This window comes from Sciurus vulgaris, assembly GCF_902686455.1.
Source record: "Sciurus vulgaris genome assembly, chromosome: 16".
Lineage (NCBI taxonomy): Eukaryota > Metazoa > Chordata > Mammalia > Rodentia > Sciuridae > Sciurus > Sciurus vulgaris.
This window is the reverse complement of record NC_136477.1, coordinates 4,119,873-4,136,451: the sequence shown is the minus strand read 5'-3', so window position 1 is coordinate 4,136,451 and position 16,579 is coordinate 4,119,873. Positions and strand designations below refer to the sequence as shown.

The following is a 16,579-nucleotide window of genomic DNA, read 5'->3' as shown; positions in this document are numbered from 1 at the left end:
GCCTGAAGGACAAGCTAGAAAATGCTTTGGATGGTATTGTGATGTGCTTATAAACGCATATAAACCCATGAGCCTGCATTGTGTTCCTCTGCGACCACTTGCTCCACTCAGCCCTCTTGGGAATCTGAGCTCCGTGTGGCTCTCAGGGCAGCTATTGGTCAGCATGTAACTGACCCGCTCCACTGTGCACTTATCCTCTCTGCGTTCTTCTTGCTTCACTTAATGTGGGGTTCTGTGAGCCTGGGGCACCCCCCTGGGACAAGTAGAGCTCTTAGGAAGTCTTAACTGTCTTACCTATGAGCACTGCTGGGGAAGTCACCACCCAGCAGGGTCAATCTGGCTCTTTCCACAAGGACAATAGGTCTCAGAAATCCTCAGACATGTAGGCATATTGAGTGTGGGATGTGGCCCTGGGGATCTCCCTTCCAGCCTCTGGGCCAGACAGAACCATTCCCTGCTAGGGATCTCAGCAGCTTCTCTTCCAGACACCCCACAGTTCTTTGGAAGTCCATGCCAACTAGGAAGGGAAGAAGTTGCTACGAAGGCCACCTAAAGCCTTGTGAAGAAAGCCTTCCCAGGTGGCTGAGATTCGGGGGGCAGGGCCACATTTCTTGCTGAAGCTGTGGGAATCTGCAACCCAAGGGCATGTCTGCCAGGCTCAGAGCAATAAGCGGGCCCTCCAGCTCTGTCCTCTGCCTCTCAGGAGCCTCTGTGTGGTGTTCCCAGGCAGCAAGAGTCCATCAAGGCTCTTCTCCATTGACAGCTCTCCAAGAAGCCGTGGCTTTGCCACCATGGTCCCAGCCTCTGAACTGTCATCTCTGTGCCATCCTTGTAGGCACAGGCCTATGAGAAGCCTCTCCCTTCGTTTGGGCTTGTTTGCCTCCAGATTGGTTCTCTGCTACCTGGGCCTAGGGAGCCCACGTGGCCAGCCACATGCTTGAGGCCAAAGAACCCTAGGCCTCACCCATCAGAATCCCCCATGCCAGAGTACGGTCGGCGATCCAGTGGTTGCTTCTGGGGATGAATCAGTCTCTGGTGGTCCTGGTACCCCCTTCCTCCCCTGGGTGGCAAGATGGGCAGGAGTGAGCCTCTGAAGAGCCGTTGGACTGCCTGCAGGGCTCACACTAGGAGGAACCCTGGCCACCAGACCTGCCCACCTGAAGACAAAGGGGCTCCTGTGGGGCCTTGTTGGGTATCAGGCAGTTGTCCAGTTGATCTTTCCCTCAAAGTCAGTTTTTAACCATTTTGAGGTTGTGGGCATCTTTGAGAACGAGACTACATGATCTTCATCTTTACCTTCGTGTGTTTTAATCCAACATGAATTCAGAGAACCCAAGGTCACAGGTACCTGTGCAGGCTCGTGGTAAGGTTCTTCCCCCTTGGAAGGCCCTGGTGGCACCCACGGGGAGCTACTTGAGAAGCCCATCAGCATGCTCCTGGGGTTTGCTTTCCTTCTGCCACTTGTGGCTGTGACATTGGGCCAGCTCCTGTAGCCCAACATATGCACTCACTGAGAAGAGGCGGGGATTTTATGTGCCTTCCTCTGTTTCTTGCCTCCCTCGCAGCTTGCTGGGGATTGGAGTCCCCTTCCATGTGCCAGCCCCAAGGGGAGTGCCCATGGTCTCAGCTTGCTCTGGAAGCTTGTGGTGTGTGCATCTCTTCCCACTGCGGTGGGTTGTCAGAGCTGGACCCGGTCACTTGACCTGCCCTTCTCCAGAAAAGGTGTCTCGAATCCTTTGACATCATGTGGGTTGTGGATATGCAAGAAGACACAGCACCTTGCACAGATCAGAGATGCGGAGATAGCTCTGTCTGTCCCTGGATTCACAGGTGGCTCTGAGAGCAGGTGGCAGAGGCCCTTCCTGCTGCTGGGTGTTTACCTGGCCAGCTGTCTGCTCTGTGTGTCTACCTCTCTCCTCCATGATGCTCTTGGCTGACTCATTGGAGCCTCCAATGGTGCTATGGGCTGCCCTCTGGTCTGGCTGCTGTTGGTTCCTCACCTGTGAGAAGTGTTCATCTGGAGAACTCTGGGGCCCACCGTGCACCTTTCCAACTGAGGGCTGGAGCCTGCATCAGCCCACAACAAAGACACCCATTCAGGATCGTGGGATATGTGGGGTGATTATGGAGAGTTGATAGGGAAGATGGGGCTCCTGCCTTCTCCACCAGCTGTGTTCGGAAAGGAACACAGGGACAAAACAGACATAAGAAGAGCTCAGCCTAGTGGTAGATCATGCTATCAGTCACAGGCACTGGCCATAGTGTCCCCCTTGACCGAGAGTACTCCCCATTTACCAGGCCTGTGCCCTTGCCCTCTGAGATAACGGAGGTAACAGATGCACCAGATGCACGCAGTTGGGGTCAGCTGCTCAGGCTCGCTGGGGACTTGGACAGGGCTGCTTTTACCTGTGTTCCACCTGTCCCCAGAGTATCACAGACCTAGCCGATCTGTCCCAATCCAAGTTCCACCCTAAATGCTTGAATTCACCAAGGCAAAGACCTGGGAATGTCTTTCATGTTTTAGGAGAACAGCTCAGGCAGTTCAATTCTGAGAGACCTGGGAGCTGTTTGTCCTGTGCAGTACCCAGGAACCCAGCAGGTGCTCAATAAGTGTTCATTGCCTAAATTAGATAAATGGCTCTGCCCCAGGCGTGCATTGAGGACTGGTGGGAGCAAGGCCTGAGAGTTGGGGGCTGGGAGACCTGCAGGAGAGGGGCCCACAGGGCCCAGGGAGGAAGGCCGAGAGCCATCAACGGGGATCACACAGGACGTGTGCTGGGGCCAGAGAAGATGGGGCAGGGCCTGCTCCCTAGGCCACTGGGGCCTCTGGCACCAAACGAGCCTCGGACCTCCTGGGCCGGGGGCAGCTACAGGCATTGGTGGGGCGGCCAAGGTGGCCCTGCTCGTGTCTGACTCACTGTGCTCTTCTTCTTGAATCCCTCAGGGAAGTCAGCTCAGTTCCAAGGGATCTTAGCCTGCAGTCGCCCGGGACCTGCTGACACTTCCCAGTAGTTTAAAGGGACAGCTCCATTTAAAACTCTCACCTGCTGCCTTACTTTTTCGCTTTATGGAAGATTTTCTCTAGCTGAGTCTCAATCAGGTGGATCATACTTTGTAGGGGTTGGGGGTGGTGGAGCCGGGTGGCCCCGAGATGCCAGCTAACCATGTCTCTCTCTGCCCCGTGCCCTCCCTGCTCTTGGCATTGCAGGATGCCAACAAGGAAAGTAGCAAGGCCCCCAAGCCACACAAGGTGACCAAGGAGCACCGAGAACGGCCCCGCAAGGACTCGGAGAGCAAGAGCTCCTCCAAGGAGCTGGAGCGTGAGCAGGCCAAGGGCTCCAAGGAGGCTGCACGAAAGCTGGGTGAGGGCCGGCTGCCCAAGGAAGAGAAGGCCCCGCCCCCCAAGGCTGCATTCAAGGAGCCCAAGATGGCCCTGAAGGAGACCAAGCTGGAGAGCATGTCCCCCAAGGGGGCACCCCAGCCCCCAGTCCTGCCCAAGGCTTCCAGCAAGCGGCCGGCTGCCGCGGACTCCCCAAAGCCCAGTGCCAAAAAGCAGAAGAAGAGCAGCTCAAAGGGGTCCCGGGGCGCCCCTAGCACCTCGCCCCGCACGTCGTCTTCCTCTTTCCCGGACAAGAAGCCACCCAAGGATAAAAGCAGCACCAAAGGGGAGAAGATGAAAGCCGAGAGCGAGTCCAGGGAGGCCAAGAAGGCCCTGGAGGTGGAGGAGTCCAACTCAGACGACGAGGCCTCCTTCAAATCAGAGGTGAGGGCCCTCCTTTCCTCCCCTCCCCGTCTGTGCGTCTGCACAGCTGGGGGCGGCCAGGAAAGGGCACCTGTGGGGCAGGTTGGTGGGGCACTGGGCCACTGGCTGCCCATGGCTGGAGTGCTGGCAGAGGAGCAGGCCAGAGCCAGAGTCCAGGGCTTGGGTGAGCTCTCGGTCCTGCCTCTTCCGTGTCGCTGGTCCAGCCTCCACACCTCACTGGGCCTCAGTCTCCCCTTCCGTCAGGCAGTTGGGCCCACTTGGGAGAACGGCCTCCATAAAGACGGTAGTTAGTGGGTCAGTGCTCCCGCCCTGTAGCCCCATGCCTAGGCCAGGGCCTCAGGGGCCACCTCGGGGCTAGCAGGAGACCATGTCTCGCCATCCCATCCTTCCCAGCCATTTCATGGCCAGCCTGGTGAGGAATTCACTCCCTCTGCTAACGGGGCTAACCCAGGAGTGTGGTCTTGCTGTCCCTGCTGGATGTTTGTTGATGGTGACTGAACTGTACCCAGTTGGTCCCTTCCTACCCACCGTGCCAGCTGACACACAGGGACATGGGTGCTTGTAGTTGGCCCACCCTCAGCGAGCAGCCTGTCCCTGTGAAGCACTGGGCTTGTCCTGCAACAGCATGTCCAGGAGGCCCTCTGAAGACCACCAGCAGGGACGACTTGCCACAGACCTTAGAGCCAGCCCTCAGCCTTGTGGCTGGACCTTGTGTCACCCTCCAGTGGTGGCTCTGCCTTCAAAGGCTCCATATGACATTCAGCTACCTGAATGAAAAGGTGACTAGGTCCTGGCCCCAGTGGCTTTTTTAGTTTCCAAATGGTACTCACTCTAAGTGGGAGCGCCTCCTCCAGGGGCGGCATGGAGCTGCCCTGGGAAGCGGTTCCTGAGAAGAGGTCAGAGGGGCTGTGTCAGCAGTGCTGGTTTTGTGAGTGTGTGGCTTCCAAGAGCTCCTCACTGGAGGTAACGGCACTGGGCATGGCTGTCCTTCCTGTGGGTAATGCCACACCCCCCTGGCTCTTGGGCACATATCAGACTGGCAAGGCTGAGTACCCAGCTTCTCACAGCTGGTCACCTGCCAGTGCTCCACGGGTGGTAGGGCCCCAGGCATCACAGAGGCCCTGGACCACCTCAGTGCCCGCCCTCCCTGCCCTGCAAGTCCTGAAGCCTCCTCAGCACTGGAGGCTGCTGTCCCTGACCCCTGTGCAAGCCACCAGAGCTCTTGGCAGGTCCCAGTCCCTTCCTGCCCACACCAGGGAAATGGTCAGTAGGCAGGTGCTACGTGAGATCCAATCTCACAGGCAGGCCTTTTTAGGCAAAAACAGCCAAAGCCCAACTTCTGTGTCGGAAAGGGATGGAGGCCGGGGCTCCACAGGCCTTGCCTGGCCTGTGGCCTCACTCTGGGTTTCTATGCTGGTATCAGCGAACACCCAGACATTTTGTGGGGGCTTGATATTGAGCTCTGTGCCCTGAGAGCACCGTGGTCCCAAGGCCAGAGCTGCCCCAGGAGACATGAGGCTTCTGGCTGGTGAGCAGCCCATGCACTGGGTGACTTCTGAATGGTCCCTGCAGAGTGATTCCTAGGCCACCAACAGCATGCCCAGTGATCTCTGGTGTTTCCCAGCCCTGGGGCTTTGGCAGAGCACAGGCTTCTGTGGCACAAGATACAAAGTAAGGCCTCACAGATGGCAGCCTACATGGCCTCTTCTTGACTATTGCAGGCCATCCCTGCCTGGAGGCTGCTGGTGGCCTCTCTGCCAGAATCTTGGGGCTACCACACCTCAACCTTCCCCTGTCCCCGCCATGCTGGGATGCACTCAGCTTGCGCAGAGCCTGCTGGGCTTGTGCCTAGGCCCAGCTCCCCAGTTCCTCCAGTGGTTGCTTGGAGTTCTTGGCTCTTGGGGCTCCTGAATCAGTCCCGTCCACCCGGGGCCAGTCTTGGGTCAGGAGAGCCGTGAAGGGAGGAGGAGGATAGGCCACGCCCCTTCTGGACCCTTGACATGGCCTGGCACTTTGGGCTTCCTGTGGTGTCGTCTCCGCAGGCCATGCCACCTCAAGGCTCTTTGAACCACCTCCAGCTCCCTTTCTTCCTGTCCTTGATTCCTGTGGGAGAAAGATGGCAAGTGTGGCTGGCTCCGCTGACGACAGTGGGCCCAGCGCATAGCAGGGGCTCCGGGACCCTCGCCTCTTTGAGTCCCGCTGACTGGAGCAGCCTGCAGGCTGGCCGCCGCCTCTAGCCCCCCACATTGTTCCATAGATGGGCATGAGTGCCAGGGGGCTGAGCCGGCACCAGCCTCCTGCCCCGGCTGCTCCCTGCCTTGCTCACCCCTCCCTCTGCCACAGTGGCTAGAGGAGGTTCGGCACCAACCTGGATGTGCTCAGCAGAGGCTAGCAGGGCAGCCCTTTTTGGACGGGGACACTGAGGCTTAAAACTGGGCGCTGCCTTGGCACAAGTAACAGAGGCAGTTGGAGAGAAAGCTGAGGTTGGAACAGGGCCCCAAGGCAGTGGCCGTCTGTCGTGCCTCACTTATTCTGCACCCTCAGATGTGTGCACACGAGGGGGTTAGGAGATGTGTGCAGGAGGATCCGTGTGGCTTCAGGCCCAGCCGGGGTTCGGGGGCAGTCCTGGATCCAGGTTTTGTTTGAGAACCCAGCCGGCTATCAGACTTTCCCAAGTGTCCCCACAGTGAGCAGTGGCCTATGGGAAACTATTCGACACCACACCATTTGCAGTTTGGGGAAGGGGGACCAGTAGGGACACTGGTGGGATGTGGCCTTGGAGAGGCTGCAGTATACCCTGGAGAACAGAGTGCAGGGTATGTTCCTCCCCAGGTAGCCAGTTGCACTCTGGGTTCAAGTGCACAGAAACCTGTGCCTTCCTGGTGCCCCTTTTATAGGCTGAGGTTGCCCTGGTCCCACACACCAAAGGGAGGGGCCCATGGGATCCTGGGCTCTCGAGGTTCTGGTCCCCCTGAGTCAGGGACTTCTCTCCTGGGGTCTTCTCTCAGGTCTGATGGCTACAGTGCCTCAGCCAGAATCCCGACTAGCTGGCCTCTTCCCCTTCCCTCCCCGCCCCTCTCCTTCTCTCCCGTATCCGCCCCTCCCCTTTCCTTCATCAGGAGGGCTCCATGTTTTTAGTTCCTTTAGCTGGTCCCCTGAGGGGCAGGCAGCAGTTTGGTGGTCTGGGGTGGCTTCCCCAAGGTCTGGGCAGCTCCCTGCACCGTGGGCCTGGACTCCTGCTCTAAGAGCTTCGCCCTTCCAGGTTTCACCACACACACCTTCAAGGAGCCATCTGCAGAAGCCCACGCCCAGAGCAGGTTCTCTGAGGGGCTAGACCCGAGATCAGCCCCTTCCCCATGTGGTGACTCCTGTCCACCCGGGAGAGGCAGCTCTGGGAACCTGCGCACACAGACTTCCCTCTTGCTGGGCACCTGACCCACTGCCCTTGCCTCGTTTGCTTTGACTTGACTGCCCCCTGGTGGCTGAGTCAGGGTGCACAGCTGCAGGAAGAGGAGGAAGGCTAAGCCAGCTTCCACATAGGTATCTGTCACACTTATGCGTGCACACATGTGCACACTCTGCTGGTCAGCTTCTGGGTGGCTGGAGAGTGGTAGTGACACTTGGGTGGGAGATGGAGCTTTTTGCTATCCCAGAAACCCAGGGTGGCATACGGGTCTGAACAAGAAGCTAGGCCTCCACGTTGGCTTTCCTGTCCCCACTTGTGCACCAGCTAGCTCCTGCTCCTGTTCTCCAGCTAGGCCAGTGGAGAGCTGCCCAGGGGTCTGCAGCTGCTGCTGCCCGAGCCCTCTTGGTGGAAAGAGGCCCACTCCACACACAAGCTGGTGTGTCCTGGCGCTGGAGCTGGTGGGTCCTGTGCTGGGCCAGGGTGCCTGGGGGAGACTGTGGAGGGGGGTCGTTGGTGTCTGCACTGCCAGAGGACAATGTACCCAGCTCTTCCCTTCTGGCCTGGGAGATGACTGTTTTCTTCCTCTTCCTTTCCTGCCGCCCCCACCGTGGGGGTGAAGTCCGCCCAGTCCAGCCCGTCTAACTCCAGCTCCAGCTCAGATTCCAGCTCGGACTCGGATTTTGAGCCCTCTCAGAATCACAGCCAAGGTGTGTGATGAGGGCCAAAGGCTGAGGTGGGCAGGTGGAGCAACCTCAGCCCCCACCCCAGGCTGGTGGGTATGTGGTTCGTTACCAGGAGATGACCTGCATGACTCCCTCCCGAGGCTGAGTGTTGAGGGGGCTCGCTGCATGTCTGAGGCTTGGCCAGGGATGCAGGAGGCAGGACAGAGTGGCAGCTGCTGCCGCCTCAGGCAGGAAGACGGTGGGCAAGCCAGGCCCGCAACTATGCAACCTACCTGGGCTGACATGGCTCACGTGTGGAGCTTGGCCCTGCGCAGGCCCCAGGGACCCATGTCTGCGGGGTTTGGTGTTGTGGGGCGTCTGTATTCAAAAACAAAACAGAAGTACTTCTCAGACCTGTGCCCCTTTGGGCTGTTTTGCTCCTCTCCTGCGTGTGGCCCCGGGCATCCATTCCATAACCTTCAGGCCTGCAGCCCCTTCTGACGGGGGCCTGGAGGTGCCAGGAACCCTCCTTTCTGGTGCCTCCCAAGTGAAGGGGGCAGCTTTGTGTTTTCTGCCCATCCTGTCCCTGCCCCCATCTGCCAGCTGGGTACCCATAGTGCTCTGCTGCCTCTCAGGCATTTGGCTGGCACTTAGACCTAGGCCACCAGCTCTGCATGTCTGCCCTCTCCCTGCAGGCCTCCATGTGGGGCTTTTGGGGAGAGGGCATAAGGCCCAGTTGACCACCACAGGCTACCCCAGGATGGGAGGGAACTGGCAACCTTCAGGACACTGGTGTGAGAAAAAACTGGGGCCCAGCCTAGACCCCAGCAACCACCCTCAAACCAGAAGCAGGTCTAGTGATGGGAATGAGACTCTCCTCCCTCTGGCTGGAATCCTTCGATGGGGGTGGGGTGGGGGAGTGTAGGAGTCTGACCTGGAATTCAGGCGTGGGCTGGGGGATGGGGTCCTTGAAGCCCACACTATCCAAGTGTTCTTATCGGCTGGTTAGGGAGGGGAACCTACTGAAGCGGCATCATGTGACCAAGGTAATTGAGGGCTTTGTGTCCCTCTGTTGCCTTGGCAACAGGAATATAAACCAAGATGCCGTCTGTAGGGGACTGGAACCAGGCGCCTCTGGAGAAAGGGGAGGACCACGGTGGGCTGGGAGCAGCAGACAGGGTTACTGTGAGGCTGGCTTGGCCCAAATAGGGGCGCAGGCTGGACGGGGGATCCTGTGGTCCCTGGGCACAGCATTTGAGCCCACGCTCTGGCCCTGCACCTTCCTCAGTGAGGACTGGCTTGTCCTGGGCTCTCGGGAGCCTCTGATCTCTGATCCTGAGGCTTCAGTGATGGAGGGGCCCTGTGGTCCCCCTGCAGGCCAGGAACCTGAGACCTACGAGGAAGGCCAGGAAGGTAGGGAGAGACTGGGAGGATGCAGAGGGTCCCTTAGGGTGGGGAACAGTTTTAGGGATTGTTGGCAGCCCTCCTAGCAGGAGGGACCTCCAGGGCAGACTGCATTTGCCAGGGGGTGGGGGGGCTCATCAGTGTCCAGAGGTGCTGTGCAGCCTTGGGGTGGAGGCACCTGTGAAGGCTCAGCAGAGACCTGCCCCTTCATCCGCCTCCAGGACCCCTGCGCTCCATGGTAGAGGACCTGCAGTCTGAGGAGTCCGACGAGGACGACTCTTCATCAGGAGAGGAGGCAACCGTCAAGGCAAACCCAGGCCGGGATTCCAGGTGAATGGGCCCAGCAGGAGTGGGCACTGGTGGTGACCAGGGTGACTGTCGGGGCCTGCTATGACTATGGGGCCTAGCATTGGCAGAAACCAGCAGGCCAGAGGGGGACCAGGACCAGAGGGTCTACTGGGAGGGCCCAGCCAGGGTCAGGCTCCAGCATGAGGAGACGCCCTCCTAGCTGGAGTTGGGCCCTGGCAGTCACATCTTCCCCCAGCCCGGGGGTCAACTGACTGTCCTCTCCTACTTATCAGAGCCGTGAGACCTCCTGGGCCTGGCCTCCCTCCTAGGGATCTTTCCCTGTGCCTGAAGGTGTGGCTACCTGGCAAGGATTGGGGTGTTCAAAGAGCAGCCCAGCATTCTCCAGGAAGGGATATTGGGGACAGCACAGCCGTTTCAGCTGCCCAAGTTCTAGCCCTGGAGGAGGCACATCGGGGACGGGAGCACACTGGTCCTCTGCACGTGTGTGGTGTGGGGTGGTGTGCTGAGGGCCACCTGAGACGCCCTGCATGGGGAGTAGTGTCTGGCCTTCCCCCAGTGGGGGACAAGTATGTCCTTTGGATACCCTGATACTAGGAGAGGTCATCTGGGGTGGGAAGCTGTGTGCTCTAGCCTCCAGACCAGGAATGCTCTGGAACAAACCCTGGCCTGGCTTCAGGACCTAGGTATCAGGTGGGAGGCTCTGGGCCCTGCCAGGGCAGTGAGTGCCAACTAGATGGCCAGGCTGGGGTCTGCTGAGGCCACTGAGCCTGTGTTCCCTCTTTAAGTTAGAGGTGCCTGTCATTCTGCACCAGCAGGCTTCTTGAACCACAGGAAGCTTAATGGACATGTGCAGCCCTCTGTACTATTGACTAACACCCCCCCCCCCCCAGAGTGCCCCCAGGGCCAGCAGGGTGTGCACACAGGTCCACACGTGCCGAGGCTCCCTGCCACCCCATGGGCACAGAGGAGCCCAGGAAGATTCAGGCCTAGGCACCAAGGGGGACTATGACTTCCCCAGGACAGGAGAAGCAGCAGGCTCCTGCCTTGTATGGTGACACTGAGTGTGGATTCTACACATGCACAGAGCCACATGCTGAGATAGACAGATGCAGTCCAGTTGGAGGGGCCTACAGCAGTTTGGGGGCCTGATGAGAAGCCCTTTTGATGTCCGCTTATAGGGGTATTTGCAGAAGGTCCTGGTGACAGCTTGCTGGGCAGGGAAGACCACACAGGTTGTGAGGCTGCAGCAGGTGCTAGCCAGGCCCCTCCCATCCTGGTGTGCTCCCTGGAGAGACCCAGGGTCTGCGATGGCGTCCAGCCACCACCTGTTGGACATGGAAGACGCAGAAGTGAGGAGTAAGCAGGAGCTGTCACGTTGCCCTGGCAACGAGAGCTCCAGCTCCAGCTCCTGGCCTCAGAGCAGGGGCTGCAGATGGAGCCTAGCTGCCTGCTCCTGTTCAGTGGGAAGAACAGGCCACGGCCTGGAGGGCCACAGCGCTCACCCTGTCTGGTTCCAACCTGGCAGAGGGATAGCCGCAGCCTTGGGCACGTTGTTCAGTAGGGGGGCCTGTTTGAGGCAGGAGAGGAAGTGTTTTAAGCACATTTGTCGGGGCTTCCCTGCACATCCAGAGTCCCTGACGGGATGGAACAAGGATCCCAGGCAGACTGCCATGGGGGGCAGTGGGATGGGCGGCACCCACAGGACCACTTGGGGGTCCCTCTACACACCCCTCTTACTATACTGCAAGAGGTGTTGGTAAGGCCAGCAGGGCTGTGCCAGGGTGTTTTGGCCAGGCTGAGAGTGATGGCCATGGACCCCAGGAGTGCCACCTCCCGCCTGCCTGCCTGCTGTCATCCCGGTAGATGTGCTTGTTACCATCCCATGTGATCACACAGCCTCTGTTAGGGAGGAGGAAACTGCCCCAGGGCCTCTCGTCACCACCAGACACCCCCACATTGGACAGCCCCGCTGGGTATCGGGGCCCTGCATGGAGCAGATTCTCTGGCAGCAGCTCCTTCTGCACTTCAGCAAAGGGGCAGAGCCAGGTTAAAGGGCAAACTCCTGGCATGCCCTGTCTGGCTGTGGTGACCTCACATGGGCGTGCTGGGCCCTGCTGGGCAGATCTGGAGGCTCTGCAGTAGGGCCAAACTCCTCATTTCGCTTCTCAGGCCACCAGGCACAACTTTCCCCACTCGGCCACCTAGAGCCCAAAACAGGCTGGTGCCAGCCCCGCAGCCTGAGTGCAGGGCGCCATCTTCAGGCCAGTGGGCATTGGGCCTGACGTGCTGCCCTTATCATTCAGGCTGAGTTTCAGTGACAGCGAGAGCGACAACAGCGCTGACTCCTGCCTGCCTGGTCGTGAGCCCCCGCCCCCTCAGAAGCCCCCCCCACCCAACAGCAAGGTGAGCCTGGGCTGCCGAGGTGGCGGGTGCAGAGAGCTCACTCACCCCACCGTCTTGGCGGCTGTCTTGGGTGGTCTGGAGCGGTGGGCCAGAGGGCTGGGCAGAGGCTCAGCAGAGACCTTGGGTCCCGCAGGCGTCAGGCCGGAGGAGCCCCGAGCCCTGCAGCAAGCCAGAGAAGATCCTGAAGAAGGGCGCCTACGACAAGGTGGCCGGGAGGGCGAGGGTGGCACAGCCTGGGGGCGCGGAGCCCCAAAGCTGAACTGTCCTGGGGCAGGGGTGGGCTCCCCACAGCTGCCAAGGAGGTGCATTTCCCCCGGGCCAGGCTCTGCTGGAGGGGCTGCAGGGCCGGGTGGTGGGGTGGGCGGGTCCTGGGGGCTGCGCTGAGGCTCCCGCCCTCCCAGGCCTACACGGACGAGCTGGTGGAGCTGCACCGGAGGCTGATGGCACTGCGGGAGCGCAACGTGCTGCAGCAGGTACTGCCCGGCCCAGGGCGGGCGGGAGCACTGCGGGGCCACCCACCCTCAGCCTCCTGTCCAAAGGCTGCCTGCCTCTGCCTTGCAGATCGTGAACCTGATTGAGGAGACTGGCCACTTCAACGTCACCAACACCACCTTTGACTTCGATCTCTTCTCTCTGGATGAGACGACCGTCCGCAAGCTGCAGAGCTACCTGGAGGCCGTGGCCACATGACCCTGGGCCAGCTGCCAGGCCCCCACCTCCAGGGTCCTGGGAGGCCAGGTTCAGGCCCCGCCTGCCCTCCTCTCTCTCAACTTGCCCGCCCGCAGCACTGCCTTAGTGACCGCCCTGCCCTCGGCCCTCACAGCCAGCTGCACTTTTCTGGGGGGCTTCCAGCCTGCCACCCACCACCCTGTTAGGAGCCTGGGGCCCGGGCGTCAGGCCAGTGCTGCGGCTCCCAGCCTCATGTGCACCGTCACCGGGGCTCCCCTCGGAAAGCGGTTTATGTTGAAGGCAGCGCCGGGCCTCGTTCCTGAAAGAGGAAGAAACTTCCATGGAACATGTGTGACTGAGGGCCCCTTGTCCGACCTCGGGACCAGCCCCCTGAACAAATGGTGGCTCTGTCCCCAGCTCCATGGGGGCTGTGTGCCACCGTTTCTCTGCCTGGGTCTCTCTGAGCAGCTGGGGCCACCTCCTCAGCCTGCCTGGGGCTTGGGGAGGCTCCGTCTGTGTCTGCGTCAGGCTGGGCCACGCTGCCCTCCGTGCCAGCCGGCACTGCGTCCTGTTGGGCCCTCACTGTGCCAGGCCTGCGTGCCGTGCAGCTCTATGTATAGTATATATATGTGCGCGCTGTCTGTCCGGAAGCCATTTCCGGTGTGCATTTCTGTGGCCGCGGTGCACATGGGGGTGGGGGGAAGGTGGGCTTATAGGTTAAGATGTCTCTGTGGGTTCTTCTTGTCAGTGGCCTCCCAGGGCATGGAGGAACCCTCCCTTTGTGGGTCCAAGGATGCCACTGCCTCCTGCCAGGGCTCCCAGGGCCAGTGAAGGTGACCACAGGGCGGCCAGTCCTCAGGGCACTGAAGGAGCTGCCCCCCACTGGCAGCTCCTCAGGTGAGCACCCAGTCTCTAGGGACAGACGCTTGAGCCCTGGGGCTGCTCCTCCTGTAGGATCCTCTTCCTCCCCTTCTGTCAATCTAGTCTTCGAACTTGGGGAAAAAATGAGCTTTTGCCAAATAAGACGGGATAGTCTGTGGTTTGGAGGTGCATGTGCACTCAGCCTGCGGCTGGGGTGTGGGCCCTGCCGGGCACAGGCCTCGGGCTCCTCTCTTCCAGCGGCTGCCTCCAGGGCTGCGATCACGCTGGGCGCAGCCCGGACGCTGAACTGTGCGCCTGGGATTCTCTGAGGACGGAGCCAGTCCTCCTCTCCCCGGCCCCTGCTCCAGGGCGCGGGAGCCCTCATAGTCAGCCAGCTCTCCGCCACACCACACCCCCAACTGTAGTCTGTTCGCGTGTCGCACCCTGACCGTGACGTGTGAAAGAGGACTGGGGCTGGGGTGGGCCCTGGTTCTCCAGCTGCTGGTGGCTGTCTCCTCCTCACCTACTGATGTTCAGATGCAGGAGGTGCCGGGGTCCCTCGTCTTGTCCTTGCCCTGAGTCTGCCTGTCGGGCAGATCTGAACACTCCTTGGGGGGACCCCAGCCCCAGCTCTCCTGCGGAGCTCCCCACATTCCCGGGGAAAGACCTGAGAACTCAGAGGACGCCTCAGTGCTGACGCCCCTGCGCCCAGGAGGAGGAGGGCAGGCCAGCAGCACTCCACGGTGGGACGCCTCCTCTGGGAACCTCCAAGACGTGGACAGGACACACTGGCCCGCACGGGCTGCTGGAGGATGGCAGCTGGTCAGCTCTGCGCAGAGGCGGCCAGGTCACTGGTGGGCCCTCCGCCAGGGGCTGTTCCTTCTCCTTTGTGGACATCGGCTGGTTCACATAGCAACTTGGGAAGCCCACTGCTCTGCCAGAGGGGGCGGGCTTCTGCCTGCCCCCACGGCAGTGTCCAGTCCTTTCTGCAGTTCCGTGGCCTCCGGCAGCTCTGACCCATTTCTCAGTTACCTCCTCTGACCGGAAGCCTCACCACTGTCCTCCAGAGCTGCTCTGGGCCCAGGACCGGTGGTGGCCACTGGTGGAGGTGCCGGGCAGCCAGGGCCTGACTGCAGGGTTCCCGCGGCTCCTGCCCCCGCTGGGCCCTGGGGCACCTCCACAGGAAGGGGCCCAGCGCGCCAACTGCCGCGCGTCTTGCGTTCAGCCACCTGCCCTGGTGCAAATCCCTGTGTTTCACTTTCCTGAGCAAAATGTAAACCGGTGCCGGATGGCGGGAGGGTCGAAGCCCTTCTCACCCCGAGGGTTTCCACCAGACTGTCCTGAGGAACCCAGGAACTAAGGAACGGGGACACTCCATCAGCCTGAGACCAACTCCTGGGAAAAAGAAATGAGGAGAATTGTGTTTGTAACGAGTTACAGGATTGTTTCTGTCCTGAATTTTAAACTTTTTTTTTTTTTTGTTAAATTGTGAAATTATGGAGGAGTTTTATAGAAAAAAAGTGGAATAAAGTCAGACGGGAAAGCAGCCCCTGCATGCGAGTGGTGCCCAGAACACGTTGGGGTCCCGCCCCGCCCGGAGCTTGCCTGCCTGTGACCAGGAGAGGCAGGAAGTCTGGCATCACCCTGGCGGGCCTCTGGGCAGGCGAGCAGCACGGCAGGGTGGACATCCTGGGGAAGTAGAGTCAGCCCCACCAGAAGCCCCGGGTGCAGCACAGCTTCTGGCTCTGGAGGATGGAGGCCCACAGGGTGGAGGCGGTGGGTGGAGGTGGAAGGAGAAGAAAATGGGGTCAAAGCCCTCCCCGACGGGAGTCTGGGAGACCACCTGTGGGTGGAACCCCGGCAGAGCTCTCCCAGGTCCTGTTGGAGAGAGCAGGAGTGCCATTCCTGAGTGGTGCACATTGCCAGCCACTGCCCTGCCCACAGCAGCAGCCAGCGACGGAGACCGCTCCTCAGCAGGTGGCAGCCAGAGGACGGCACAGCTGAGCCCTGGATCACTCAGGGGCATGTCTTCTTTCTCCAAGTCAACAGCCAAAAGGCACAGTCCCCGCATCAGGGCTGCAGCCTCCCCTGCCCTCTGCCCTTCCTTCCAGAGTACGGTTCTGCAGCTTTGAGGGCGGTTTTTAATCTGAGCTCCTGAAGTTGGGCTGTGGGGTCAGAAAGGGTCTGGAGCTGTTCCCCACGATGCCAACGCCCACTGCCGAAGCAAACCCGGCCTAGCAACCTGCGCTTTGCTGGGGTCAGACCATGTTCAAACCACGGCGCCCCTTCAGGCTCATGGGTCACTTCCCTAGTCACATCCAGTCTCCATGAACCATCCGGGGCGTTCTGGACCAGGTGCAGCGGCCACACCTGTCATCCCAGCTCCCGAGGGGCTGAGGTGGGACCTTTGCAAGGTGAGCCCCTGGCTGGGAAAGGACGGGACCCGGCTCTGTGGTGGAGTGCTTGCCCCACCATGGCGGGAGAGCACTCGAGGTTAAATGTTGGTTCAATGGCCAACGATTCCTTTTGATTCTTGGCGTTTCCACCTCTACTCGTGTGACTCACCCATTCCTGCATGTTGTCCTCATTTCCCTTCTAGCTCTCAGCACATTGACCATTCTTATTTTAAATTCCATATTCTGATTCTTCCAGAATATCTGCCACATCTGAGCAGCATCTTTTGCAACTGGGCTTTCCTTGTTGAAAGCCAGACGCGGCATGCTGGGTAACAGACTGAGGCAAGCAGCCTGGAGGGAGGTTAAGCTCTGGTGGGACCAGGCTGAGCTTCCTGCTGGTCGTTGCTGTTGTCAGAAGCTCTGGTCTCTTCTGGCTTCCTTGTTTTGACCCCTTGGTTGCCATGGGCTTCTAGAGATTCCTATTAAAATAGGCTCTGAGCCTTGAAGCCCTTTTCATCTGCAACTGTCCCCTCTTATGACACAGAAGCCCTGCTGATGTAATGGCAGAATGTGGTAGGAAAAGCATTCTAGAGTCCCAAAATTAGGCTTCACTTTCTGTTGATTTAACATAGTGCCTGAGGCTGGCTCTTTATGAAGAAAAGAGGTTTCTTTAGCTTGCTGTTTTAGAGACTGACGATGATGTCTT

At 59.9% G+C, this 16,579-nt stretch overlaps 1 protein-coding gene across 2 annotated transcripts in view; it reads left to right on the top strand.

The window, feature by feature from the left end:
- Positions 1–13,613, top strand: part of MLLT1 (MLLT1 super elongation complex subunit) — a 57,009-nt gene extending 43,396 nt beyond the window's left edge. For both annotated transcript variants that reach the window (XM_079115334.1, XM_079115333.1), the window contains 7 exons: positions 3,209–3,763; positions 7,789–7,876; positions 9,457–9,565; positions 11,848–11,947; positions 12,081–12,152; positions 12,349–12,420; positions 12,509–13,613. In XM_079115334.1, the coding sequence (XP_078971460.1) occupies positions 3,209–3,763; positions 7,789–7,876; positions 9,457–9,565; positions 11,848–11,947; positions 12,081–12,152; positions 12,349–12,420; positions 12,509–12,637 (1,125 nt within the window). In that variant the 3' untranslated portion in view covers positions 12,638–13,613. The remainder of the gene's footprint in view (positions 1–3,208; positions 3,764–7,788; positions 7,877–9,456; positions 9,566–11,847; positions 11,948–12,080; positions 12,153–12,348; positions 12,421–12,508) is intronic.
- The last annotated feature ends 2,966 nt before the right edge of the window (positions 13,614–16,579 follow it).